Source organism: Gastrolobium bilobum, unplaced genomic scaffold (genome assembly GCF_033153095.1).
Source record: "Gastrolobium bilobum isolate Gb01-03AN ecotype WA unplaced genomic scaffold, APGP_CSIRO_Gbil_v1 utg1221, whole genome shotgun sequence".
NCBI lineage: Eukaryota > Viridiplantae > Streptophyta > Magnoliopsida > Fabales > Fabaceae > Gastrolobium > Gastrolobium bilobum.
The window spans coordinates 406,206-432,963 of record NW_026897257.1 but is presented as its reverse complement, the minus strand read 5'-3'; the positions used below and the strand labels follow the sequence as shown (position 1 = coordinate 432,963).

The window sequence follows — 26,758 nt, the reverse complement described above, 5'->3', positions numbered from 1 at the left end:
ACGCAATTGACCTTGTTGTGTTGGTGGATGACACCGACGGTGATGTGCATGGCATGGGTATTTTGGTCATTTCAGTGTTGCTTGGGTGAGAGAAAAATATGATATAATATCAACTTTGCTTAGAAGGGAATATTGTGTACAGTCGCGATACATGAGGGATCATAGTCCCACTAAGTGAACAAGAAGATTTGTTTATTTATTTATTTTTATTTATATTTTCTCTAAATTCTAAGATACTTTTGTATGCAAGGTGGTGTGTATTAATTGTTGGAGTGAATGGCAATCACGAGAAACCCGACTATGAGTTATGACGCAAAGGATGGCAGCTTATATTTTAGGGTAATACTTATGTTGTATAAGAGAAGTACTATCTCATGCTCAAACAAAAAGTATGAGAGAGAAAAGAGTTAAAGGTGAGAGAAAAAAAATTTGTGGGACCCATTTGAAAAATGTGAGTGTAGGAGATAATATTTTGTTTATGTAACATGAGAAAAGTAATTCCCTATATTTTATGCCTCGAAATATTAGCTTTTTTTTTTAAAGGTGATATGTACATTTTAACCATTAGTAGCTGTGCTCAGAAGATCAATTTAATGGGAAACTCTTTTCTGTTTTCACTTTGATTACGGAACCATAATTGACCTTTACATCATATTTAATAGAGTTTGCTTAAACTACTGATTTCATAAGCTTGCGACCATTATTACATGATCTTGAAATGACGAGAAAAAATAAAGCAGTTTTGTTTTTCAAACAAGCCTTTTATTTAAGAATTTAAAAGATACTATAAGAAATTAAGAGCCAATAGATTTTTCTTTTTTGGGGGGGGAAATTAATGGAATGATAGAAAAGAACCAATAGAGTTTGAGCGCATCACTTCGCCTAATAATAATCTATTGTTATTCATCAAATTAGTTAAATATCTTGTCGAAGATACCCATCATTTTATGAACTTAGGTAATGGTAATTTCCTAAATTCTTCTATAATTAAAGAGATTCCACCCTCTTGTACACATCTAGATTTATTTAGGTCGACCTTAATTTCCTTTTGATTAAAGCCTTAAGTTTCTGCAGGCACACCTCCCTTTTTCTCAAAAGAAACACGCCAAACAACCACCATAAAAGAAGATAAAAGAGTATCCACCTTAAAGCGTTCAGCTATTCGTACTGAAAAATATAAAATCTTGGTATTTATAACTTATGTGTCTTCACTCAAGATTATATTTAGAGCATAAAAATATATATAACTTCTCACAAATTATATGTATCATCATTAGCTCAATCTCAATAATTTGTATGAACAATAACATTTATAAATGATTAATCATAAGATTTTCTTACCCGTAACATACGATAAATTTTAAGAAATTCATTGAATCAAATAATTGGTTTGGATGGTATTTTTAAACGTTTCTAACAAATTTTAAATGCATGAATATAAATATATGCAAGCGTGATTATTAATATTCTTTATTTGGATCTAACATCACGTAATTTAACATTTTCTCTACTTTGGATTTTATATTTTTACAATTTCTACTAATACATTTATTGAATGTTTGACAATAATATTATTAAATTTGATTGTTTTATAATTTTTTTTCGTAATCCAACTAATTTCCAGCTTGTTCACAACTAGGTTGATTCATCCGACTTGCGAAACACCCATTTCCCTGTCTTCTTATTACGCTGACAACTACAATATAATCCCAATTAATTATTGTTAAAAAATTACATAAGAGTTGGAAGCAACTCTAATTACAATATAACACTTAGTGTATGTTTGGATCATTTTTTTTTTTAAGTTAGAAGCTACTTATAAGCATAAGCTAGGCCAAACAAGTTTTGAGAAAAACTCTTATAATGAAAAGCTCTTCTTTTTATAATGAAGAAAAAAGCTGAAAATTAAAAGTTCCTAAGATGAGCTTTTTTTTAAGCTCTTATTTATTTTTCTTGAATTGTGTGTTTTTTTTTTTTAAAATGAAGAGTGATAAAGATGAAAAGAGAGATAATTTTCTTGAAATATGTGCCTTTAAATAATTTTTAAGCTAAGTTTTTTTATGTAATTTTCAAACAGCTTTTAACTTCTTTATTTAAGCTTTAACTTATAAGTAGTTTTTAGCTTAAAAATAAGAGGATCCAAACAGGCTCTAAGAGAATTAATCGAGGACCACAAAAAATGCTGTCATTGATACAATTACCAATATATTTTTGTTGTAATTAATTAGCAAAATCTCAATTAACAGAATTAATCGAGGACAGCAAAACGAGACCAAAAAAAGGGCATGCTCCTAATCATCGTAGAATAAGAATAAAATGTTTAAGCACACCACAATATTGTCTGCAAGTGAATATAGGGACATTCAAGAGTAGAAAAATAATGGGTGAGATTTTGAATTATTAAATATGGTTTTTAACTTTTGAGTTATTTTTCAATTTTTCCCCCAATGATGGGATGGGGAAGTGAAGTTGGTAAAACATACTTTAAAGTGGAGTATGAATTGCGTGTGGCGTGCTAACAAGAAATGCCAACCTATTTTCCAAAAACAAAATAACAAAAAAAGCCAACGACCCCACCGTTACTCAATAGCTAAATTCTATGACTGATAAACAAGACGCCCACGTATGCGTTTGTCGCTGGTGTTAATTTCCTTAACTTTTTTAATTTTGGGCGTTTTGTAGAAGAATTTTTTTTTTATCAGGTAAATTGTAATTATTAGGAATATGATAGAAAAATTAAAAAAAATAATTTGGTAGGCAAAAATTTTACCAAAAAAATTGGGTTAAATTTTGTGAATCTTTGTCAACTTTTTCTCACTTGCCCGATAATATGCAAATACCACATTGAGATTGGACAACTTCAACAATATGATACCACGTTGAGATTGGACAACTTCGACAATATATTTCTTCTATTTTTGCATTTGATTCTGAATGCAAATGACTTTGGTGGATAAATTTTTATATTTCCTCTACCAAACAAATAGATCATCGAGTGCCAAACTCAAATGCACGGGGATCTCAACAAAAAACTTGAACCAAACACTATTTAAATTATATATATGGCTTTTTTAATTTTCTTTAATATATATATATATATAGGAAAATGTTATATTTCTTACCAAATTTCAATCGTTGATTTTCATTAATTTAATGATTATAATTTATTAAAAATTAATAATGAATTAATAAGTGTCATTCAATAAATTATAATCATCATATTGATAGAAATCAATGGTTAAAATTTAGTAGTAAGGAGTGTTAAATGATAAGTATAACCTTCACCCACCAATATAGGGAAAAAAAATAAGTCATCTGCCTGTGTATTCCGAGAAGTACATTTGTGAGGCAGAAAAAGACGCGGTAAAAATAGAAATAGTTTTCTGATATATATATATATATATATGTATATGGAAAAATATTTATCTTTTTAAATGACACAACTTATATCCTTTCACTCTCACAAAGAGATGAGACTCACACCTTTACTTTTTTTGTCAACTCTCTCTCCTCCTTTATCTATCTCTTTCTCTCTCTCTTAAATGACACAACTTTACATCCTTTAAAATGACACACATTTTTTTCATATATATATATATATATTCGAAAATCATTTTCTCATATTGTTGGAGATTGTTTTCTATATTGTGAGACATTAAAATCTGTGTTATGCTCTTTTTATTTTTTTAATAAGTGATGGATCCTATCACTTATTGTGTCTATAACATGAGAAATACTACTTTATGAGAAATGATAAACCCGTATATATTTTCTTTGATTCTATCAGTGGTCTTGTCCCTCTTTTATAAACAAGGAAGATTAATTATTGTGAAGACAACAAGAATTCAAACCTAACAGAACAACACAAGAACTAAATACTTCAAATTATGTGCCAACTACTCAAGCATCACTATGTTTTAAGATACCACGCATTGGAAACTCCTGCCCAATTCTTTGTTTTGAGAGACTACTCATGATAAGCAGGAATAATCTTGTCTACCAATTTATTGTGCCAAAATATGTCTACCATTACCGTATAACTTATCTTTGGATGAAAAATGCCAGTCATCTTAACGTAGTTTGAGCATGTGTTTGAGAATAAATTATTTTTAAAATATTTTTTAATAATTAAAAGTTTTTTATTTTTAAAATAAAATAATTTGAACACAATAAAAAATTGGAATGGAGTTAACCGTCTTTTAACAAGTTGGAGTGGAAAGGCAAACTTGATTTCTATGGTTTTGTTTGAACTGAGTTAAATTCGTATTAACTGACAAGTATTATGTCGAATCGTTACTTTATTTTCAGTTATAATAATAATAATAAGGGTTTAGTATTTGTCATTTTAAATGACACAAGTTATGTCATTTTAGGAGAGAGATAAACACAGAAAAACTGAAATCATGGGAGAGAGAAAGCGGGTGATTTTTTTTAATTTAAAATTAAATTTTCTGTGTCTGTATCTCTCTTAAAATGACATAACTTTCTGTTATTTAAAATGACAAACATTTTCCCTAATAATGATATAAAGTGTTTTAAGCTATTTTTAATTATACAAGAAGTTGAAATATTTTAAAAACAATTGTAATTACAAAAAGACGTATTTGTAATTTTATTTTTTTACAGCTATCTTTACAAATGAATAGCAGGAGCTTTGTAACTTTATCCTTTTATACTTATTCTTAAAATTAATTAATAATGGTAGTTTGAAAAAAAATAAAAATTAAAGGCCAAAGAGGGGAATCCGCTTTATATAAAAGCATATATAAGGTTTATTTGGGTTAAAAAAAAAAAAAAAACTTGTATTAAGAAAATAAGTTGAGAAGATGAATTAACCACCGAATCAGATTCTCTACTTAACTTCTATCATAATTAGGAGACTACACCGCTTTTTCTCTTTGATACTAAAGAGAGCCTTACCCATGAAGCAAGCAAGCTAAGATATTTATCAATGAATACCAATCTCTAACACAATTATGTTCATCCGCATATACTATTTGTATAATTGCATAAATAGTTTTCAATATTCATGTTAACTGAGTTCATTGAACAATGGCTTGTTGAACATGATAAAAGCTAGATTATCATAACTTTTGGGACCGTTCCCGACTTCAGATGTAATAATTTTCACTCAATGAATCACAAAGATTAACCTTGACTCTACTTTATTATGATACGGCCAATATTATAGTGTCCACAATGAAAGGAAAATGCATTAATTACTTTCTAGATGGAGAGAACAGGAAAAAGAAAGTTCACTATCTTCCATCAAATTTTGCACTGCACTACTAGTAGATAGGGTCCCTGAGGTGGCAAAAGCAAGATTCTTCTGTAGTATCTTTTTCCTGAACTATTACTCTAATCACTTCATATATTTCTTGTCGTACCAATCTAATCTCATTATTATTTGAAATGAATTGAAGTTAATCAAGCTTAGAATAATTGATAAACGTTCGTGTTCAGCTTGTTCAGACTAAATCAAATTCTATACAAAAATTTGAATATACATTAACTGGCGCCTTCTTTGAACCATTATTCTTTTCTTTCTCTGGGATCTTAAATCTGAATTTCAAAATGATCCATCATGCAATAGCTAGCTACTCATAAATTTTGTGGTTCAATGTTTTTTTTTTTTTTTTTTTTTTTCTTATATGGCTCTCACACTCACAAACAAAGTAAACAATAGTTGCATAAATTATATATTATTTAATAAAATTATTTTATAATGAATTTTTCATTAAAGTAAGAATAGATTTATCCTTAATTTAATTTATAGTGTGCTGTGATTTTAACCCACTAAAGGTTAAGGATGAATAAACTATTACTTGCTTTAAAAGTAAAATTATCTCGGAAGAGAAACATATCTTCTTGCCATCAAAACATAAATGATAAGATCATATTGCCTTGAATAAATGACAAAAAAATTGAATAACAAAAATTAAAATTCAATGCCGCAGCAGCCGAAAATAAAATGATAAGAAATTTACACAAAGCCTATGGACAACTTCATTATCTTATATCCTGACTCAAAATTTGAACCCAAGTCGTCAAGGCAAAGTACTACCTTCGCCAAATAAAAATTAGCCCAAGTATCTTTTAGCAAATATGGACTCAAAAAGCTTAGAAAGCTAAACTGAGCTTCACACGGAGCACTGTTGTGTCACCCTAAATCCCACACACCCGAAGAAGGTATATAGCAGAAGAGGAGACCTAACTTAACTCGCATCCAAACCCAATCATGGAGGGGTGATTCATGGAGCAATATATAAGCCTTATACTCCAACAATTAAAGAGCTCATGTCATTATGATCAGACGCTCTTTTAAGCTGGCTAAGAAAGATGTTTAGGGTATCTTCACACACTCTTAATGGCTAGTCTAGGACAGGGGATCAACCTAGTCTTAGCTTGGTATGCAAGACACTTGCGTAAACGCCAACCATCTTAAATTATACTATATGGATGTATAATCTATGTGAAAATAATTCATTCAATTATTGCTACATAAACAATCGTACATGCAGGTCTCTGTCCATGATTTCATCGGAAGGATGTGGAACATACTTCGTGGTTACTGCTCGAAATGAAGAAAAACATGAAAGAAAAAAAAAATTGGCTTTCTCTGTATTACACTTTCCAACTTCTACCAAGCCCATCCTATTCGCAAGTAAACGAAATTCATGGGAAAAATCCCCAAGAGCCTCTTCCAATTCTATGTCCAAGTTATCTTGCATCTTTGAGGGATCAGATCCCAGTTTGGAATCTCCGGTTCGTGCTTAATGATCCTAAACAATAGACTTGAGATACATTCCTCTCCTTGTTTGCTTATGCATAATGAAATGAAATCTACTAACAGCTCGAACACCGTGTTTAGTCTCGAACAGCAATGTCTTTTAAATTTTCCGGTAGTTTTACATGTACAAAACATGATTACTTATTGAATATCAATTCCTAATATTAACTTTACATGCATTATTAGCAGCAAAGTCATTTTTGTTACTTCTAATTTTTTATGTATTTGTAGTTCTAAGATTACCCCCGAGAGTACCTTCTTTCTATCCATTGTGGATACTTCTAGAAAAGCTTTAGGTGATCCTTAAGAAGACAGACTGAAGACATTTTTGCACGTAAAGGTTTTCAGCTGCTGAAAAAGGGTCCCTACGAACCAAAGTATAACAGAAAGAACATGACATGTAACGAAGAATGCTTTGTACACATCAGCACCAAGCCCGTCACTTCACATATAAGTGACGTGGCAGAATCAATGCATAGATTTGCCAAAAAATGAAAACGATGTGAAACCAACTATAATTAAAGGATAAAAGCTGTACAAATATACTGAGTATACGCATGTATGAGCAGCACTATTCTATGTAACCGTAGAATGATTTGAAAAGTTGCTGACAATGACAGTAAATAAAATTCATTCTTCCATCAAAATGCATGAATTCACATTCAAACATTTATCATTTCATCTAATCACAAAAGCGCTTCACCTCCACTCCTTCCACATAATAGACCGATATAAAGTATAATGATAAGCGCCATTTTGAAAACATACACTTATGAGTGCGAAGATCAATCACTGAACAATGTGGGGCAAGGTAGCGGAACTTCCAATACCAAGGCCCAGAAAAGTACAAAATTTCTAAAATAAAATGTAATTCTAACTACCATAGATATGTATAACACTTTGAAAGGGAGAAGCAACCGTGTTTCATTAACGCTGTCCAATGAAAAAAAATTCTCCAGTCAAAGAGGTATTTCAAATTCTACCAATTGTAAAGACCATGGAATGAGATATGTGATACAGAACAAAGAATGATTAGAAAACACTTTATTACTTTATCCCCACTCTCTAAATGTACATCATAAAAGTAAATGAAGGGAAAAAAAAGTTCTGTTGTTAGTCATCATTTCTCATGACTAGATGACCTAAAGAAACTGAAGAGTCTATAATGACATGGATGAGTAATACAAAAAGAAACCTTGCAATTGGTTTACACTTTTGAAGTTGCCTCTATTTTACATTACTAATTTCATCAACAACACAGCAACAGTAGCATCTAATAAATTTAATGGACAATGCTACTCTAAAGTGAATTTGTTTCTAAAATGAGCAAGTAAGGATATATCTACCTTTTCATGTAAATTAAAAAAACATCGAGATCTTAACGCACAAAAATTTAAGGTTGGACACACCTTTGCTCTCTTTATAGATAATTTCACTTTAGAAGAGTTATTTTCAAATTTAATACACCAATCTTGGTACAGTCCTAGTTTATTACTCGATCCAGAAAGCAAAACCCTTGCCTAGTGTTGATCAAAAGTAATACATAGAATAACTTTTTTTTTAATCTTTGCTGAACCAATCTTAAATATTACAGCATCAATTGGTTTCTTCCATAAGCCTAATGGGTGCTCATTCCAAGGATTTTAAACATGCTGCACGTGTGAATACTATCAGTACTCCACACTATCTTTTCAACGATCTATACTTCCTAGTTATTATTCTATTAAATTTTTCAGAAGGTATTAGCATGTACTTTCCCAGCAAATAACATATTGTGAAGACCAAATACAATTCATTGATGTAAACTAATAGGCATAACACATAGTAACAAAGAATTTCAGAGTTCAAGGTACATGATCAATTATCCAAAAATGCTATAAACACAACCAAAACATACACTCGCATGAACACAAAATGAAAAAGTACAGCTCCCTAACAATCATTTATGATTATGAATCAGCTGCACATGTAAACCCCACTCTCAAATCTGTCACTAACCTCATAGAAGTCTGTCTTACCCTCCGAAGCAGGCCGCAGAGAAACTCCAGATAATGACTGAGTTCCTTGTTGAGAAAATTTCACATAACCAACCACCTCAATTTCTTCATCATCTTCGCTAGAATCTACTGGCATCCTTGCTCTCAATCTGCCAGGAGAGCCCTTTAATGGAATCTCTGGCACATGCCATTTAACTTCTTTTTCAGACCTGTTCAACACAGCTTTTGGTGAAACCTTCAACAGTGTTGGGTCAACGGGTAGTTTCAGAATAAATGTAACATCACTCAGGGGAGCCAGCAAGTCAGGGTTGGAAGCATATTGTATCATCACAGAAAGCAAACTTCCAGTGTGCCGTTTTATAAGCCGAACCCTCAAAGGCAAAGGCGTCAACCTGGGTAACAAACTATACTTCATAATGGGTATAGGCTCCTCTGAGGCTGCGGTTCTCACATGAAACATCCCATTACCAAGGCTACTAACACGAGAACTCTGTATAACAAATCTTTTAACAGCACTGGTTCCTTCAACTCGGAATGAAAATTCAGTTTCCTTATCACCAGAAGTTTTAGGCGGTAAAGTTCTAAGGTAAACAACACCCATTAATCCCACCCTTGCAAGCAAAGATTCCCTGAACTCTGCACTAATCTCCTCTGAGATATACATCTCGGGACCCTTCATCTCTTTCACCAACATGTTCTCAAGTGGAGTGCCTGAACCACTTTCAGCCCCGGTTGCTTTAGGTGCGGCATCTATTCCGGTCTGCAACAATTCAACACCACCAAGCCCTTGTGGTTTTGGAGCCTTGGTTGGACCCACAAACTCAGAAGGATCAAGTCCACCGCCCCAAGCATCATTGAAACCTTCAAAAGCTTCTCCGATAGAAGCCTGCTCATTCCCAAACTCTACTCCACCATAATTCCCTTCAAATCCCTCCACATTTATGTGGGTGGATTGAGTAGCCTCTGGAGGTGGCAATGTGGTAACGTCAAGCCCCTCCAACGCTGTCGTCAAATCAGTAGCAGAAGGATCCTTAGTCTTCTTGAACCCACCCACAAGCTCTTGTGGCTTGTTAATGGCATCACTTGCTGCAAACGGATCCTTTTCCGCTTGAGTCTCCTCCTGCTTCTGCTCCTCCTGCTGCTCCCCTGCGCTCTGTGCCGCCACGGGTGCCAGGCTAGCCGCCACTTCGTCACCGGCTTCAAGCGTCTCCGGCGGCAACTCGAACCTAGCATTGGCAAAAGCATCAATGCCTGCCTGGTGCTCGACGGAATGCACCTCCACCGAAGACCAATTATCGGCGCCGCGGATCTTGTTCTCGGTGTCCATCGCCGAATGCACCATCTTGGCGATGCTGTCACCGTGCATGGTGGCGAGCATAGCGGCGAGGCGGATGTTGCTAACGCCCCTGAGAACGATGTCGAGAGCCATGTAAATCTCGGCGTATTTCCGGCTAAGCTTCTCAGGCGTCACGTCTACGCCGCGGCACGCGGTGACAACGACGCTGACGGCCTGGTTAACGATGTGGATACACTCGAAGACGTTGACAGAGTTGTCGTGATCGGCGACGGTGATGCCAAGGACGTAAATGCCGTTGACTAAACGATAGACCACACGGTAGCGGCTCTCAACCCCGACGATGACCTGGCCACTGGAGGCGGCGAGGGGATCGTCGCCGATGGATTCGGCGGCGTAGGCATCGTCGGGGACGGTGTTCTTGTTGGCGGCGAAGGCGCGGCGGGTCTGGCGGAAGGCGGAGAGGGCGCCGAGGGCTCGGGAGGGAGGGAACCACTCGCGGGTCTGGAGAAGGATATCGGATCCGTTTGCGGGTTGCAAAGAAAGCGCTAAACAAGACATCGCCAGTTACGAGATTCGATTCGGATCGGGGTTAGTTAGGGTTCCACCAGCTGACAGTGTTGTTATTTGTGCATCAGATCTCAGAAACTCAACATTCAAAATTGAAAATGGAACATTGCAGCACACAACACAACACAAAGAGAAGAGAAAGATATCAGAGTTCGGTGGAGGACTGATAAAACTCTCTGGCATGGCAATTCCCCCACCTTTCTCTTTTTTATTTTTTATTTATTTAGAACTAATCTTGGGCCAAATGGTCCAGAGACAGGGCCCATAACAGGTTAGTTCCAGTGATAATATTATTAGCAAGTTTTATTTCAATATAAGGATCGTGGTTTTGTTTTTAATTTTCGTCTATTTTTTTTTGAAAATATTGGAATTAAACAACTACGGAGAAGTACATGATACAGGGCTAGCTACACCCATTACATTCCTTTTAATTAGGCTAAGACACTTTGCTGGAGGCACATGTAGAACATGTGTATCCCAGTCTGTATACTGGTGGCCCAAAGCCGCCAACTTGTCGGCTACCATATTAGCCTCACGATAAGAATGACTAGTCCTAATCTCTCAATGTCTACTTAACACGTCCATGACTCTCTTAACTATAGGAGCTAAAGGATGATGTGGATCACACCCTTTCCTGGACAAATCAATTGACACATGTGAATCACCCTCAATCCACAGCTTTCTGATGCCCGCATCCCACGCCATCTCAATACCGAGAAATAAACCCCACAATTCAGCTCTATTGGAAGATCCAACCCCCAGATTTCGGCAAAAACCGTACATCCATCTACCACTCTCGTCTCTAATCACCCATCCACAACTTGATTTCTTCCCTCTTAGGCAGCTGGATCCATCAACGTTAAGCTTACACCAGCCCATAGCAAGAAATTCCCAGCAAATGAGCCTTTCCTCCTTGGCTCGCGTGTTAAGACCATGCGCACTGAAAACCCGTTGGGCTTCATACATATGCTCAACAAACCTCTTAGCTTCTCTAATCACAACAACCTGAGAAGTGATTTTGTTCTCAAAAACTAACTTATTCCTGGATTTTCCAAATGCACCAACAAGCAACTCCGAATAGGTCCTTCCTGCTCATGTTCTGCACCGTAGCCTTACAACTGAGGTTTTTTGCCAGCTAAGGTTTAAGGGGATGGTTGCAAAACTCCAGTCTGAGGCAATCAGAATGATAGAATTCCACAGCTCCTTGCTCCATCTACAGTCCTGTAAAAGGTGAATGGTATCCTCACCAAAGACACTGCATCTTAGGCACGAGTCAGGAACCGCAAGGTGTCTCGCCCTCCTGTTGGAATTGGTTAGCAGATAATTGTTGTGACACAACCAGAGGAGCGTTTGGATCTTCTTTGGTCCTTTCCAAGACCAGCCGACGTCCCACTTATCCACCATCCCTTACTCTAAGTGTTCTGTGATCATACTGTACGCTGTTTTGATGGAGAACGCACCATCGTTGGTAAGGCCCCAAACAACTATGTCGGATCCATTACTTGGGACGGGAGGTATGATGTTAGCAATCAGGCCACACGTTTCTTGATCCATGACTTGCTATAGCACCCTCCAGTCCCACTGACCCTGAGCGTTAACCATCATATTCACAGTCCAGTCCAAGCTTTCCTCTGGCGCTGTAGCCCCCTCCTTCCTTCTCACCATGTTGTTGCAAGGCAGCCACTTGTCCCTTTAAAAGCTAGTTTGAGTGCCATTTCCCAGCTGCACGCGGGACCCCTGAACAACTTTCGGCCATACATGCATTATACCCCTCCATAGGTTTGACACATTTGCATTAGCTTTCAAAGTAGGGATAAGATTCTCATCCACCCCATACTTATTCCTAAGCACCTGGACCCATAAACTGTTCTTCTTGGTCAGCACCCCATGTCCCAGCTTCATAAGAAATGCATGTTTAGTCTCATTTATCCTCCTTAGCCCAATACCTCCACTTTTCTTCGGTTGGCATATTTTATCCCAAGCCACTAAGTGGATCTTCCTCTTCTCAGGAGTGGATCCCCACAGAAAATCCCTAGCTTTCCTTTCGATGGTCCCACATGAGCTCGCAGGGAGATAGCAGGACTGCAACGTATGGGAAGGAGTAGCTAATATAACAGATTGAATCAACGTGGTTCTTCCCGCAAGTGACAGGAAATTCTTTTTCCAGTTGCTAAGCTTCCTGTCTATTCTATCCATGATATAACGAAAATGCATGGGTCTCACTCTATCATTCATCAAGGGGATCCCAAGCTACTTGCCCAGGTCTGAGGCAACAGTGAAATTCATCTCCTGGGCAATTTCCATGGATCTATTGTGATTCACATTTCTAGAAAAGAAGATCGTAGATTTGTCAGCACTCACTCTTTGGCCTGAGGCCTCGCAGAAACACTTCAACACCCCCACTAATGATTTTAGCCTGGTCCATGGAGGCTTCGGCGAACAACAAAAGATCATCAGCAAAAAACAAGTGAGTAATAGGAGGACCTTTTCTTTTCAGCACGATTGGTTTCCACCTCTTCTAGGTTGTGGCTTCAAGGAACAGATGGGCCAAGTGCTCAATACATAACACAAAGAGATATGGAGACAAAAGATCTCCCTGTCTGATCCCTCTGCTTGGAGAAAACTCTTTTGTAGTGCTTCCTTACCAAAGAACACTCATGGACGTTGATGACACTCCTTCCATGATGAGATCCACCGCATTGTGATTCAGACCTGCCTCCTTAAGCGTTTGACGCAGAAAGCACCAGTTCACTTTGTCATAAGCCTTCTCAAGATCAACCTTGATAACCATCCACCCAATGTTTCCTTTCTTGCTCTTGATCGAGTGCATGATCTCCTGAGCTATGACTATATTATCGCTGCCATGCCTCCCTTTAATGAAGCTGCATTGGTTTGGCATTATCAAGGTGTCAAGGTGAGGCCTCAAGCGATTAGCCAGGATTTTTGAGATGGCTTTAAAGGCTACATTACTGCTTGGTCGAACCGAGAGCTGCTCGGGAATATCTTTTCAGAGAGCAAGAGTGTAGAGTAATAATCAGGATTGCCAACAGGAGCAATCTACTCTGACTAAGAGCAACCCTCTTCAACTATACGCAAGCGTACGTGTCAAGCAATATAGGGTATTGTAGCCCCAGATTTATCGTCCTCAGGGAGCAGTTGTGAAGTAAGAAGCGTTAAAGGAAACTTAATTTGTAAAATGGAGCAATAAAAGAAAGTACTATTCTCAGCTAAGCTTCACAAAGAGCAATCTCTGGGCAGCTAGTTAAACAATGTTAACCATTCTGAACCAGATGAGAGCAGTGAATGACTTAGCACGGTCATCGAATAAAAAGGCATCAATTTAAGTAACTTCAAGAGCAGTCAACGAAATGAAAGTAAGAGCATCAGCTGGTAAAACACAGTTCAGTTATCGTGAGGAAAAGGTTGTGATAGAAGTTTGAGTTAAGATTAATTTCAGAAAAAGTCAAGTAGGTGTTACGAGTTTCATGTTTTCATCCCTTTGGTTAACCCTGCTTGGTAGCATATTTTACAAGTGGATTTTGCTCCTTCCCTTGTTTTGCTATAGGTAAGCAGAGGGTAAGGCCTTACTCTCCACGTTACTCCATAGTACTTGGAGTTATATGCAAGGAAACCATGCTGCCTTCTCAAAAGAGCATGGATTCACATGGCAGTGCTCCCCATTCCAGGTGTTTCTCCCTCCTTTCTTCAGGCTAAACTACCCCAGGATCTTGAGAATACTCCACACGCCCTTGTCAGTGTTTCATCAACCGAGTGGTCCCGGGATGAGGTTGCCAGCCCAAAGGGTTTCACAAAATCAATAAATTAAACCAAAGAGCAACTCAAAATTCATTTATAAAATATGTGTTCCTTACAAAGTTATCCTGAGACAAAAGGGATTACTTATATGGAACCCTCACCTACTTAGGGGAAGTTAGCTCCTAGTGAGCATTTTTACAAAAAAAAACAAAGAGATGACGAGTCCTAGGATGGGCGCTGATGATTTCCTTTATCAGGATTGCTTGTTCCTTTTATAGGGTTCTTCATTTGATCTTCATTGTTCCTTTCATCAAGGGTCGTGCTTTGTTTAAATCCTCTCCAATGGTAGCTTTGCTTCTTGCCAGCTCAGCTCCGAATAGAAATCCTCTCCAATGGTAGCTTTGCTTTTTGCCAGCTTGGCCTTAAATGGAAGTGGTCCCCCTTGCTTTTGGCTCCCTTTGTGAGTGGGAGTATCGGATTCAGGGAGGCACCTCCACTCCTTCTGCTGCAGCTGACGTGGCGGCTTTTGATTGCTCAGCTTCTTTGCTTTCGTACTGTAGCAGAGGTAGCACCTCCACCTTCTCTGCTGTGGCTGACGTGGCGGCTTCCCATTGCTTCCTTTGACTGTTGTTGTACTACAACAGGCTTTTTTTTCCTTTCTGCGCAACACTCATTCTTCTCTCTTCATTTTGTGGTTCTTTCTGATGGGCCTTAGGTGTCCTGAACAAAGCAAACTAACCCAATAGTCATATGTGAAAAAGATAATATTAAATTTGCTCCAGGTCTACCTTAACTCCCACTTTCGGTATTGCTCTGGTCCACTATTCAAAACAGTTGCTCTATATGGAAAGAAGAAGGCTGAAGGGAGTGATTTATAACCAAAACATGGGTTTTGTGGAACAATTTACACTTAATGGGCCTCAACTCTTGAGGACCATCAATTACATAGACTGATTGGTCTAAGTTTCTTGATGGAGTCAGGATTTTCCTCCTTGGGTATAAGGCAAATATGAGGTTGATTAATTAGCCTGATCTTCATTGGGTTATGAAAGATCTCCTGCACCAGCTTAACCATAGAGTTCCCCACTGTATGCCATTGAGTCTGGTAAAAAATAGCGTGGAGACCATCTGGACCCGGAGCCTTGTAACCATCCATGCTAAAAAAGACACACCTTATTTCTTCAGGCGACGGAATGCAATGCATGTGGGAGAAGGAAATGCTATTAACTTTCGGAAAACAACCCCTTATGGGAAAGGGAGTTAGGGTAGCACCGTCATCCTTGAAAAGATTCTCGAAATAGCCCGCCACCATGCCTTTAAGTTCTTCTGGATCAGTAAACCACCGATTGTCCTAATCCTTCAACGTGAGAATCTTGTTCTTTCTTCTTCTCACTGCTGCTGACGTATGGTAGAATCTAGTATTCCTATCACCATCCTTTATCCACCTGCACCTAGACCTTTGGAACCAATTAATCTCCTCCTTAATATAAATACTGTTGAGATCAGCCCACAACCTACTATATAATCCTTCTAGAGCATTATTGTGATGGTCGTTCATCTGTGTGTCGATGCCCTCGATACGAGCAACCAAGCGGTGCTTCTGATTAATGATTTTCTTATACGTTGTCTGGTGCCACTTGGCAGCTTCATGATGAAACATCTTGCTGCCAACATCCCATGTAGTGTCCCTACTCCAACACTTCTTGACCAAATCATCGAAACCTTCACAAAGGAGCCACGACGCAAGAAATTTAAAGGGACGAGACCTGCCGTTTTGGTTGTCACGCGGTCCATCCTTCAGGAGGATATGCCTGTGGTCCGAGCCAAAATAGGGTAAGTGTAAAATGAATTGCTGGGGAAAGTTCACCACCCAAGAAGGGTTTGCAACCATCCTATCCAAACGCTCCACCAGCCTCCCACGCTTCCAAGTGAATGAAGGACCTCTAAAGCCAGTATCTGAGAGATCGCAGTGGCTCAAACAGTAGTTAAACTCCCGCATACTACCCTAGCAGGCCTCACCTCCCCCATACTTCTCATGCCTTTGACTGATCGCATTAAAGTCCCCTATTACCAGCCAAGGTTTTCTCACATCCTCACTGATCCCGTTGAGTTCTTCCCATAACAGTCTTCTACCAATCCTTCTTGGACTGCCATAGGTAAAAGTTGCCACCTCCTCCATATTATTAACAGTCCATCTGATGTTTACATGAATGAATTGCATATGAGACGCTAGCAAAGAGATGTCACCCTCTGTTTTGTCCCACATGACCCATATTCCACCAACAAAGCCACGAGCGTCCTGCTTGAAATAGTCACTAAAGATTATTTGTTTTATCTTTCTATCAGCGTCTAAGCCACTGATGCGCACCTCAGTGAGCACAAGAACTTTAATATTGTATTTTTTGATCATATCTCTGATGAGATGACAAAACCCCCTCTTACTAGCACCTCTACAATTTCAAGTGCATATATTCATAATAACCATCAAAAAAGAGAGGAAAAATCACGCAGGCCCAGGGCCCATCAACGTAGATATAGGTTCCCATATAACAAAGCCTCGTCTGCCATGCGGGCCGTGTCTGGGTTCGACTGGGTATATCTCCTCATCAGTTCAATAGCATCCAACAGATTCTTTTCTGCCCCATGGGGTTGAGGCTCTCTAATTCCCTCTGTGCATTGTGGTGTGTTGGACGTAGACCCTTCTGCATGGGCAGTCACTATTTGCATGCTACCCAAGTTGGGCCCCACCTCCTCAGAACTGACAGTATGCATTGTGTTTTCTTTTCGAGGGTTAGCATGACCTTTTTGCTTTACTTTATGCATGTTCAGGTCTGTACCTTCTCCTCTCACCGAATCTATTTCCAAGGTATTTTTCTTCTGGTGATTGTGCTGTTGTCTCTCTCGCGGAGTCAACTTATACATATTACCTTTAGTATTATTCTTTTGTTCCCCTACGTTCTGTGTTCTGGACCCCTTTGACCCTCCTTCTTTACCCCTATTATGGTTTAAGGTATTTCCCTCGAGTCTTGCACCACCGGCGGTGGTACCACCACTGAAGCTGTTATTCACGACGACCGTATAGCCATTCCCCGCCTCCTCCTTCTTGGTTGCTTGGGTTGCTCCGGTTGTTTTGCGCTCTTTCCTCTTAACCACCATCCAAGCTCCAAAAGCATCTTGAGTCTCTTTTCCCTTTTCCTCAGTTGTCACAGTGATCCTTTCACCCCCCCTCCTTGGGTACTTGTTCATCGACAACATTTTCTCCTTGCTCTGGCGTATGCTTCCCACCAGGGATTGGTGCTTCTTTGCCATATAGCCAAGCCCTCCATTACATGCTTCCTTTTTGTGTCCATAGCGTCCACATTCAAAGCATATCATGTGAAGCCCTTCATACCCCACATTGAGATATACGAATTCCTGTTGGATGAAGTCCCACATCCTGAATCTTGACACAAAACTTCTTTTGAGATCCACTTCCACACATAGCCTGGCAAACCTAGCCTTATCTGTGATCTCCCCTTCCATGCCTTCCACCCTTCTCAAGGAGGTTTTATCCACTTTGAGGGTTCTCCCTAGTATATTCCCAATCCTCCAAAGATGCTGCATCGTATAAAACTCCGTTGGTAGTCCATGAATCCTCAGCCAGACGGCTAGCTTCCTAACCTTGTCATTGTATAGGTTAAAGAAAGGTCTCCACCTCTAAACTATGATGTAGTAGTCAGTAATGATCCAGGGTCCCTCATGCAAGACATGTATATAATCCTTTTCCTCTTTGAAGTTTAAGAGGACGTGGCCATTATCCAAATCTGTCAACTTATAAGTCCCCACTAGGTTCCACAACCTTTGTAGTTTTACCATCAGGAATCTTGATGCTAGTTTCTTCCCCATAAGCTTGATGATCAAAGCATTCCTCGACTTCCTACAGTCTTTCTTGTGTTGCTTCTTGGAGAAGACATACGTTGGGCATAGAGGGTCATTTTCCTCACCTGACCCCATCTCATCAGGCATGTCCTCCTCCTCTTCTTCTCTTCTTTGGACTGCTTGCAAGTCATCCTCCTCGTCATCTGACGCATTGTCCTCACCGTTGAGACACAACACCTTATCCATGTAAGACACTAACCTTCTTCCTTTACCTCCCAGGTTTTTCTTATTATGCAGCTCCTCCATCTTCTGAGACGAAGGGTTATCTTCCTCTTGACACGTTTCCTTCTCCACCATGTTATCATCCATATCTGTATCCGCAAGACCATTGTCTCCTTTAGGCTTTTTCACACTGCGTGCTCTGAAGTCCTCCTCATCCCCACAAGGGTTCTTTTCCAAACTTCTCATTCGGAGCAAAAATTCCTTAAAATCCTCTCTCTATAATCAGACAATAAACATAACACTCCTAAATGAAAATTGATAGCCTTCGTCTATTTCTAACTTGGGGTGTATTGGATTAGGATTTTAAAAGATTTTTTTTAAGATAAAAAATCTTATAAATTTTAAAAGACTATTTAGAATTGGAGGAACTTTAAAGACTTTTTAAAAATACTTTTTTACAAACATTTTAATAGAATTTATAAGATTTGAAAGGACAATATGAATTTAAAAGATTTTAAAAAACCATATGAAATTTTAACAAACATTCAAAATTACAAGAGTCAATAAAAAAAATTAACAAAGAAATGCAATAAAATTAATAAAAAAAGTAAAACCTAATATAATTTTCTCAATTAGTAAAACATAATATACTTTTTAACAAACATTCAAAATTACTAAGCAATAGCTTTTCAAATATCTAAAGTTATACTAGTCCTCAATGCATTTACATTGTCTTGCTCTTGGGTTTGACCAATGGATTGAAAATTATCTTCTTCATTTAGTATCAAAGCTATGCATATATGATTATAAGACCCAATTTTTTTAATTATTAAAATAATTCTAAATTTGTATATAGAATCTAAAGTTCATAATGAAATTTCGTTTGAATTTTTTTGCAATTGATATTGAAAACCTTGTGATTTTTGTTCCACGTGGTGAGAGTTTTCTAACCATATATCACATATTTTCATTGAATATTCTAAGACAATTTTGAATCTGAATTTTTAAGTTTTATTACATGAAAGTTTAGAAAATTTCTCAATTTTTTTTCAATCGATACATTGAAACCGTAAATTGCTTTGGGGCTATTGAAAAACAAGTTTTTAGTTATCTATTGACATAAAAAATTTTTGAAATAGTTTTTTATAGTGAAAGAATTTCGTTCATGAATGTATTGTTACGAAATATAGGGTTAATCTTATGAAAGTTTCAATCTTTCTTTAAATTGATATTGTTTCATTGATGTAAAACGAAAATTGGTTTGAGGGTTTTAGTTCCCATGTTGTTTTCCCACTGTTCTATGTTGTTTTTAATACAAAAATCACACATTTTTGTGCCAAGAAAAACTGCGACCCATAGCTTGAAAAATCATTTTTTAAACTTCCAAAATTTCTCAAAAAATGACTAAAAAATATGCTATTTTTGAGATATATTAAAATCTCGTTGGTTTGTTGTTTCTGGGTTGTTTTGTGATGAAAATGGTTCAAAAATATGTTATTTTTGAGTTTTGACGAAGCTCTCATGGCGGAACCCGATTTCGAACGGGCTAACTTGCCAAAGGAAGAAAAAAACATTATAATAGAGAAATCTACATAAATCCTAGGGGTTAGGGTGAGATTGTGAAAGAGACAATTTATTTATATTTTTTACTAAAAAGTTTCACGAAATTCACACAATAAAAAATTCATTAAAATCGTTAGATTTTTGAATACCATAAGATTATTTTTCCATTGTGTAAAATCTTGATTGAATACCAACGAATTTGGACGGACTCTAAAATAATCTTTTAAAATCTTAATCGAATACTTCGTGACTTTTTTTCTAATCCATTAAAATTCTAATTGACTATACTAATGGATTTTTTGTCGAAAAATAATCCATTAAAATCCTTTGAAATCCCAATCCAATACACACTGATTAAATTTTTTACGCGATTTTCTGTTGTTATAAGTTATAACAACTATCTAAAAGACCATTTTCTTTAGTGTGAGAATCAAAAAGTGCTCCACGGTTAGCTTTTCAATTACCTTGCGAATTTGTGATAAAAAGAGTATATTTTTGGCGTTGAGATACAGCAGGTATAAAATCATCATATGTATGAATTATCAGTTTTTCAGTTGAGAAATATCAACCCTATTTTGTTTCCAGCTTCCCTCCAAAGACTTTCATTTCATGAATATTACATACCCTGCTCTTACAATGATGTTTCATTCATTCTTCTTCTTAGGTTTCTACTTGGAAGTATGAGGTGTGACCATCTAGCCTAGGGCTTCGCCTTTGTGGGAGCACCCTTAGACGACCATTTGTAATGAATGTGCCTGTGTTCTTACAATGTTTATTTGTCTCTGCATGAACAACATACTTTATGATCTTCGTTATTTTCAATTACAGTGTTCATAAATAACTCTTTTAGTTTTACAATCAGACAGAAAATCATTTATAACGAGATAATTTGTTTATAAATCTTCATATATAACACCTATAGGAAGTTAGGCGCAGTAATAAACAATTTATCATTCCGTGTCCCAATAAGGATTCACTTGTCTTCTCCTCCTCCGTTCCCCCATAAATAAATAAAGTAGAAATAGTAACTCTTCACCAATTACTAACCACGAGATTTCTTTTCATAAATTTTCCACGATAAATATAAATTATTTTTCATCCTGTTACCTTTCAAGGTTGGAATCAAATAGGACTGTATCTTGCGAACAAATACAGTGGAACTTAGCATTAATATTTAATATAGATGAATGTATATACATTTGAGGAGCAGAGGAAACTAAAATAGACAGACACCTATGCCTGTAGGATGCAGGTTGGCTATCCTATCAGCAACCACGCAGAGGTAAATTCATCTTAATCTCAACAAAGACAAAATAGAAAGGTGACACCGATTGTCTTGGCTGTCCCTTTAGCGGACTTGTCCCTCCAATACAGGCAGAGATCTCAAACGGCCAGTGACCTCCTTAGCATTCATGAGGACCAGTAAGAGCCCTGCAAAACCCAAAGTTCGATTGATACAATGCCACTAGCCAACTCAAAAAATGCCAAGAACAAAACAGACGGATAAATTTAATGCCTTCAAATAAAAGCCAAGGTCTTGCAAAAAAGTTATTTCAGTAGCTACATCGCTGAAGTGGACAGAAATAACCAGATTTCAATAATCTTGAAACACAAACAAGCTATAAATTATTTCCGATGTCCCCATCTTTCAGCCTCAAAAGTCAAAATTTGCTTTGAAATGAAGAATGGTATGTTTGGCCAGATGAAAGAAACACGACAACTATCTTGCATGTGTTGCGTGTGAACAAATCTATTTGTGAAAAAATTAAACCAGAATAAATCTTCTTAGGAAAAAGGAAATGCAATATTTCATTCTTTCCAACAATGCTCTGAGCAAAATGGAAATATCTTGCTGTTAACTTACACCACAAACATACATACACCATTTTCAGATTTTCTCATTTTAATTTTAAAAAAAGTTTTAAGGTTGTAGAAATACCTCTTGAGCTGATCCAGTGACGCTGCCGTTTAACTCAAGTTGAATAAAGTACAAAGGGAACTACAGAGAAGGGAAAGAAAATATCCTGAATTAGCATCGCTTAATACAGAAACCAAGAAACTAAAATCTTCCAGCAGAGAGGTCTAAAACAGCTGAGAGGACTAAAATGGCTAATCTTGCGCAGAAACATGATTGGCAGCACAAAATAAGATAGAAGGAGAAAAGTCAAGCTTGCTAAAAGTACTCCCTCTTTCATGTAAATCCAACAGACTGACAGAGAAATTGTCCAGACAGTTGAAGTATGAGCAAATTACAGAAAAGAAATTGCTTCCATATCATAAATATAATTAAGTAAAAATGAAAGCAAAGCCAAAGAGAAACCCAGCAATCATTTACTACCGGTTGACCAAAACTTTGTATCTCATAGAACCAAAAAACAAAACACATGGGGGAATAACGTGTTACAAAATTATTGGCATGGTCAACAAGATCTTGAACCACTTGGTAATTTGAATATTATATTTAAAAGTTTCTTGGACAAGAGGGTGCCTCACTAGATTTCTAGGAGAGAAGGATAGCTAATCAGCAACGATTGATTGATAATTTATAACTCTATAGACAAGGATTACCATCTTGATCTCAAGAATAATAACTGGATTAAATTTTCCCAAGAAAAATGGTATGCTTTCTATCGGAATATCTTCAATATGTTTCTTTCTCCCCCAATTAATTAATCATACGTACAGAAAAATAGTAATCCTATAAAAATAATTGTTTACTATTTAACCATATACATGTGTGTGCTTTTTTTATTAATCATCTTATGAAAGATAATAACAACTAACAAGTTTCAAGATCTCAAAACAATGTTACTCACAAGTCACAACTCAGTTAGAAAAAAAAGGCCCCTCCTTTAACTTAATATTGCTAACGAGGACATGAGAATAAAGCTGAAATAAGCATAAATTGAAGACAAAATTGATACAGATGGAATTCCCAGTGGATAAGAATCCTGTAGTAGCAGAAAATTGAAAGCTTACCAATGAGAAAAATGGTCAACATTAGAACAAGTTTAACTTGAACAGAACAACCATATCGCAAGTGCAGGGGACTTTGAAACTGTCTCTGGCATAAACCAATGCGGCCAGAAAGCTGCAGTGAATGAAAAAATCATTAGCATCTCCTTCGAATGCCCAAATATCAATTATTGGGATGCATTTCGTAAACAAGGACAATATGCAAAGCAAAATAGAAGAAAAAAACTCCTATCTTCGTTTGAATGTATCTCTTTCTTAAAATATATTCATCTAACCTGATTGAACATATGAACTGCTTGCCTAGCCTGAGGATATTCTTCACATCTTTGTTTCCAGAATACAGGTTTGAATCCTTTCTCTTTAGGGGTGGCATCAACAGTCCGTGTAAGTTTATTTTTCTGCTCATCTTCATCAGCAATTACAATTTTTAAAGCACCATAATTTGGTGGACTCCATGTCTTCCTTGTACTACTTGTTCTATCTGTTTGAGAAACTACATCATCACTATTTCTAGAAACCGCATCTGCTTTTATTTCTATCACATAATCTGTATTTTTGTTAACAACATTTTTATCCTCTTTGTTGACTTGTTTCTCCTGAAGTGAGCTTTTCAACGAAGCAGTAACCGTGCATTCATCCTTACTGCTTTGCATGCTCTGACATGTTCCAGATAGAAATGCAGCCAGATCATCTCGCTCTTCTTCATCCAGATTTACCCACCGGAGGGGTTGCTTACCTTCCTCAATATAAGATTCCTTCAGCGCTGCTTCAACCTGGGAAATTTGGCTTTCAATGGCAGAAATAAACTGCCTATGCCTAGTGGCTGTATTGTCATCCCCAAGATGTCGGTAGCTTAGTCTGACGGCTTTCTCAAATTCTTCCAACTATTTCAGCATGTTCAAAACAGAATATTTAAAAATGAAAACTTGAAGAGGAACATTCAGTTTTAAGGAATTAAACTAGAAACAAAGGCAGAGCTGAGAATTTACAAGAAAATTAAATATTTTGAGTGCAAATATATATTCAATGGAGCGTACGTAGGAAAAGGAAATCAAAATAAAGAAAAAAACAGCTCACATACCTGCCATTTAGCAGTACCTAAAGCAGTTTGCAGTTCCCTGCATAGTTCATTTAATTCCTTGGAAGTTGAACTTTCTCTCCTCACTCTCAACCATGCCCTGAACGCAGATTCCATTCTGGAAAAAAAAAAGATAAATGAAATTCCCGTGTGACAGAAATTACATACTCCAATATACTAATAGTAAGAACAGGCACTGAAGACATGACCAGGCTCCCTCCTAAATCAGGAATGACTCAACGTAAGAACAAATCATCCATCTATGATTAAAGTTTTCAACGTAAGAACAAAGCGTGCTGAGGATAAGTAACCCAATATTTATCCAGATAAAGTACATACCTTGTTCATTTTATACCCAGTTATAAGATTAGAATTTACTGTGTGTTGGCAAGCACATCATTTAAATGCAAAATACTCAAGCAATATGATTAATCATATGAGATCACTAAAAGTGTTAACTTAACAATAGTTCCAAATTTTGAGATAAAAGGAAAATTGAATTTTAAATTTTCATAGTTCTTATTCCTCCCTTCCCTTGTTTCTACTATTCCCTGTGATTACAAAAAAAAAAAAAAAAAAAAAAAAAAATCCCATTTGCAAGCGCCAAGGAAAGAATCTGCCAAATTACAAAAAAAAAAAAAAAAAGTAATTTTTTTTTTTAAGTAACTGGAAGTTTGAACCGAAATTGAAAACCCTCAGTGGTCATAAAAGTTTAAGAGAAGCAGCTGCTTGATTCATGAACATAGAAGAACTTGAAGCAACAAAAGACACGATAATCATCAATATCTCGACGGAAAAGCCACCCACCGGCCACCACAACCAAAATTAGTTGTCACAGAGCCGTAACAATAGATCCATACCCATACCCAACATCACCTCAATCCCAAAGGAGCACAATTTAACATGAAATTTCATTAAATCTTGCAATTAAATCAATCAGAAACAAAGAAAATCATTTTTATAAAAAAAAAATCTGAAAAAGGGGATTGGGAAGAACGTACATATCAGCTGATTCCTGCACTTCCTCCGCGGCAGAGAAGAAAGCGTCCTTTCGCCATAGATCAAAACTATTAGCTACCAACATCTTCAACAACACACCCCTCAATAAACCAAACAACTCAACCAAAAAAATACAAAAACCAAAAAGAGAAAGAAACTTAAATCCTTCCAAATGCAAAGGAAACCCAACCAACCACGAAGCTATATCTTGTGAACAACAACAAGAAGAACAGTTGGTTAGGTGGATATGCTCGTCGGTTGGTTCTCTCTCTTCTCTTCTCTTCTTAGTTATGGCGAATCAAAGCAAAGAATGAAGAGAGAGAAAGAAACCTTCAGGGCGAAGAGCGAGAGAGAGAGAGACAGAGAAGGACGTTTAAGCGACCCTTCTCTCTTTTTTATCTTCCAATTTTATTTATTTATTTTTTCCAGGTTCTGTATGTAACCATTTCTCTTTATTTTCGGTTGGGTTATGATCAGGTGGGTGAACTTCCACAATACCTCAAACTCCTTTCTTTGCCATAAGTGTAACTGGACTGTGACGTGTCTTGATTTTATTGGATGTTTGTTTAGGGGACTTTGTGAACGTCCACAGAGGATGAGAAAATGGAGGAAGATAAACGGCGGTTGTAGAAAGAAAAGGACAATAGGCCAGTGAGTTTATGGCTGTTGCCTTCTATTCTTTTCTTGGGTCCCATATTTCAATTACTATTAAGTATTTTATTTTATTTTATTTTCTGAGCATATGGTTTGAAGAACATTATTTTCATTGGTCATATGGATGGATGATTAAGTGCGTGTTTTGTGCAGCATTTTTTTTAGGGTTTTATGAGTATAATGTTGTAGGATATAAGCAAATTTTCCTACTCTCACAATAAAGAAGAGAAAGAAAGTGAAATGATGTAAGAGAAACAAAAACATGTAAACCTCACCTCTTAATTGTGTGTGTAGGAAAATTTTATTGGGTTACGTAACATGATACTAATAAAATCGTTTTTTTTATTACCCAAGTCAGTTTATAATAATGGCATCATGTCACTTGTGACAAAGAAACTGTTTTTTCTTTTTTTTCTTTTTTTCTTTTTTAAGTACAGATACTTTTCTTTTATTCCTTGGTACAAATTATAAGTAGAGATTGGATAGAGTTTGTACCTAAAATGCGTCCGAGTCAGAGTTCAATTACCAACTTTCCTTTTTTATTACAGTTTCTTGATGGTCGGAAATAAATAATTTTCTTTCTTTCTTTTTTGTTTATTCACTCATATGGTAATTACAATTTTTCTCTGGACTTAATTTAGCTTTCATTGTGTAAAACTAATGAAATTTTAATGCTTTCAAACGACATAAAATTATTTTTATTTTTTCTCTTATGAAATTTCTCCACACCTTTAAAGGAGAGATCTATCCTTATTTGTAATACTAAAGCTATTTCTTCTTAGAAATGCTTTCTTGGTAACTTGAATTCCTATCATAGTAAAAATTATTTAACTATAAAGAAAACTTGTTTATCATGTAAGCCACTTATTATGAACCATCATAATTAGCTTTTATTAAGTATTAACAAACTTATTCTCTATTTATAGAAAAATTACAAAGAGAAAACATGGAACATTTTGCATTTTAGAAAATTACAAAAATTATTTGGGAATATTTGGAGA

General features: G+C 36.6%; 3 protein-coding genes across 3 annotated transcripts; all 3 read right to left on the bottom strand.

Moving 5' to 3' along the window:
• Positions 1–8,596: 8,596 nt before the first annotated feature.
• LOC133305415 (uncharacterized) lies at positions 8,597–10,821 on the bottom strand. Its single transcript, XM_061505634.1, has one exon. The coding sequence runs from the start codon at positions 10,640–10,642 to the stop codon at positions 8,747–8,749; it is 1,896 nt and encodes a 631-aa protein (XP_061361618.1). The 5' UTR covers positions 10,643–10,821; the 3' UTR covers positions 8,597–8,746.
• A 4,937-nt stretch (positions 10,822–15,758) lies between these two features.
• LOC133305430 (uncharacterized) lies at positions 15,759–16,817 on the bottom strand. Its single transcript, XM_061505653.1, has 2 exons — positions 16,427–16,817; positions 15,759–16,363 (listed from the first exon to the last, which is right to left on the bottom strand). Exons 1-2 carry the CDS (start codon positions 16,815–16,817, stop codon positions 15,759–15,761), a joined length of 996 nt encoding a protein of 331 aa, XP_061361637.1.
• Positions 16,818–21,119: 4,302 nt separating this feature from the next.
• LOC133305376 (uncharacterized) lies at positions 21,120–25,501 on the bottom strand. Its single transcript, XM_061505584.1, has 6 exons — positions 25,106–25,501; positions 24,108–24,222; positions 23,302–23,910; positions 23,030–23,141; positions 21,990–22,049; positions 21,120–21,481 (listed from the first exon to the last, which is right to left on the bottom strand). The coding sequence occupies exons 1-5, from the start codon at positions 25,186–25,188 to the stop codon at positions 22,024–22,026; spliced, it is 945 nt and encodes a 314-aa protein (XP_061361568.1). The 5' UTR covers positions 25,189–25,501; the 3' UTR covers positions 21,120–21,481; positions 21,990–22,023.
• Positions 25,502–26,758: the final 1,257 nt, after the last annotated feature.

What these genes read in the sequence shown, in the direction of transcription:
- LOC133305415 (XM_061505634.1), bottom strand. Translation starts at nt 10,642, where the DNA reads ATGTCTTGTTTAGCGCTTTCTTTGCAACCCGCAAACGGATCCGATATC.
- LOC133305430 (XM_061505653.1), bottom strand. Translation starts at nt 16,817, where the DNA reads ATGATCAAAAAATACAATATTAAAGTTCTTGTGCTCACTGAGGTGCGC. An exon ending in GCATGAGAAGTATGGGGGAG is followed by an intron (nt 16,364 to 16,426) that starts GTGAGGCCTGCT and finishes GCGATCTCTCAG; the next exon opens with ATACTGGCTTTAGAGGTCCT.
- LOC133305376 (XM_061505584.1), bottom strand. Translation starts at nt 25,188, where the DNA reads ATGTTGGTAGCTAATAGTTTTGATCTATGGCGAAAGGACGCTTTCTTC. An exon ending in GTGCAGGAATCAGCTGATAT is followed by an intron (nt 24,223 to 25,105) that starts GTACGTTCTTCC and finishes TTTTTTTTCCAG; the next exon opens with AATGGAATCTGCGTTCAGGG. An exon ending in GTTGACCATTTTTCTCATTG is followed by an intron (nt 22,050 to 23,029) that starts GTAAGCTTTCAA and finishes CCTTCTCTGTAG; the next exon opens with TTCCCTTTGTACTTTATTCA.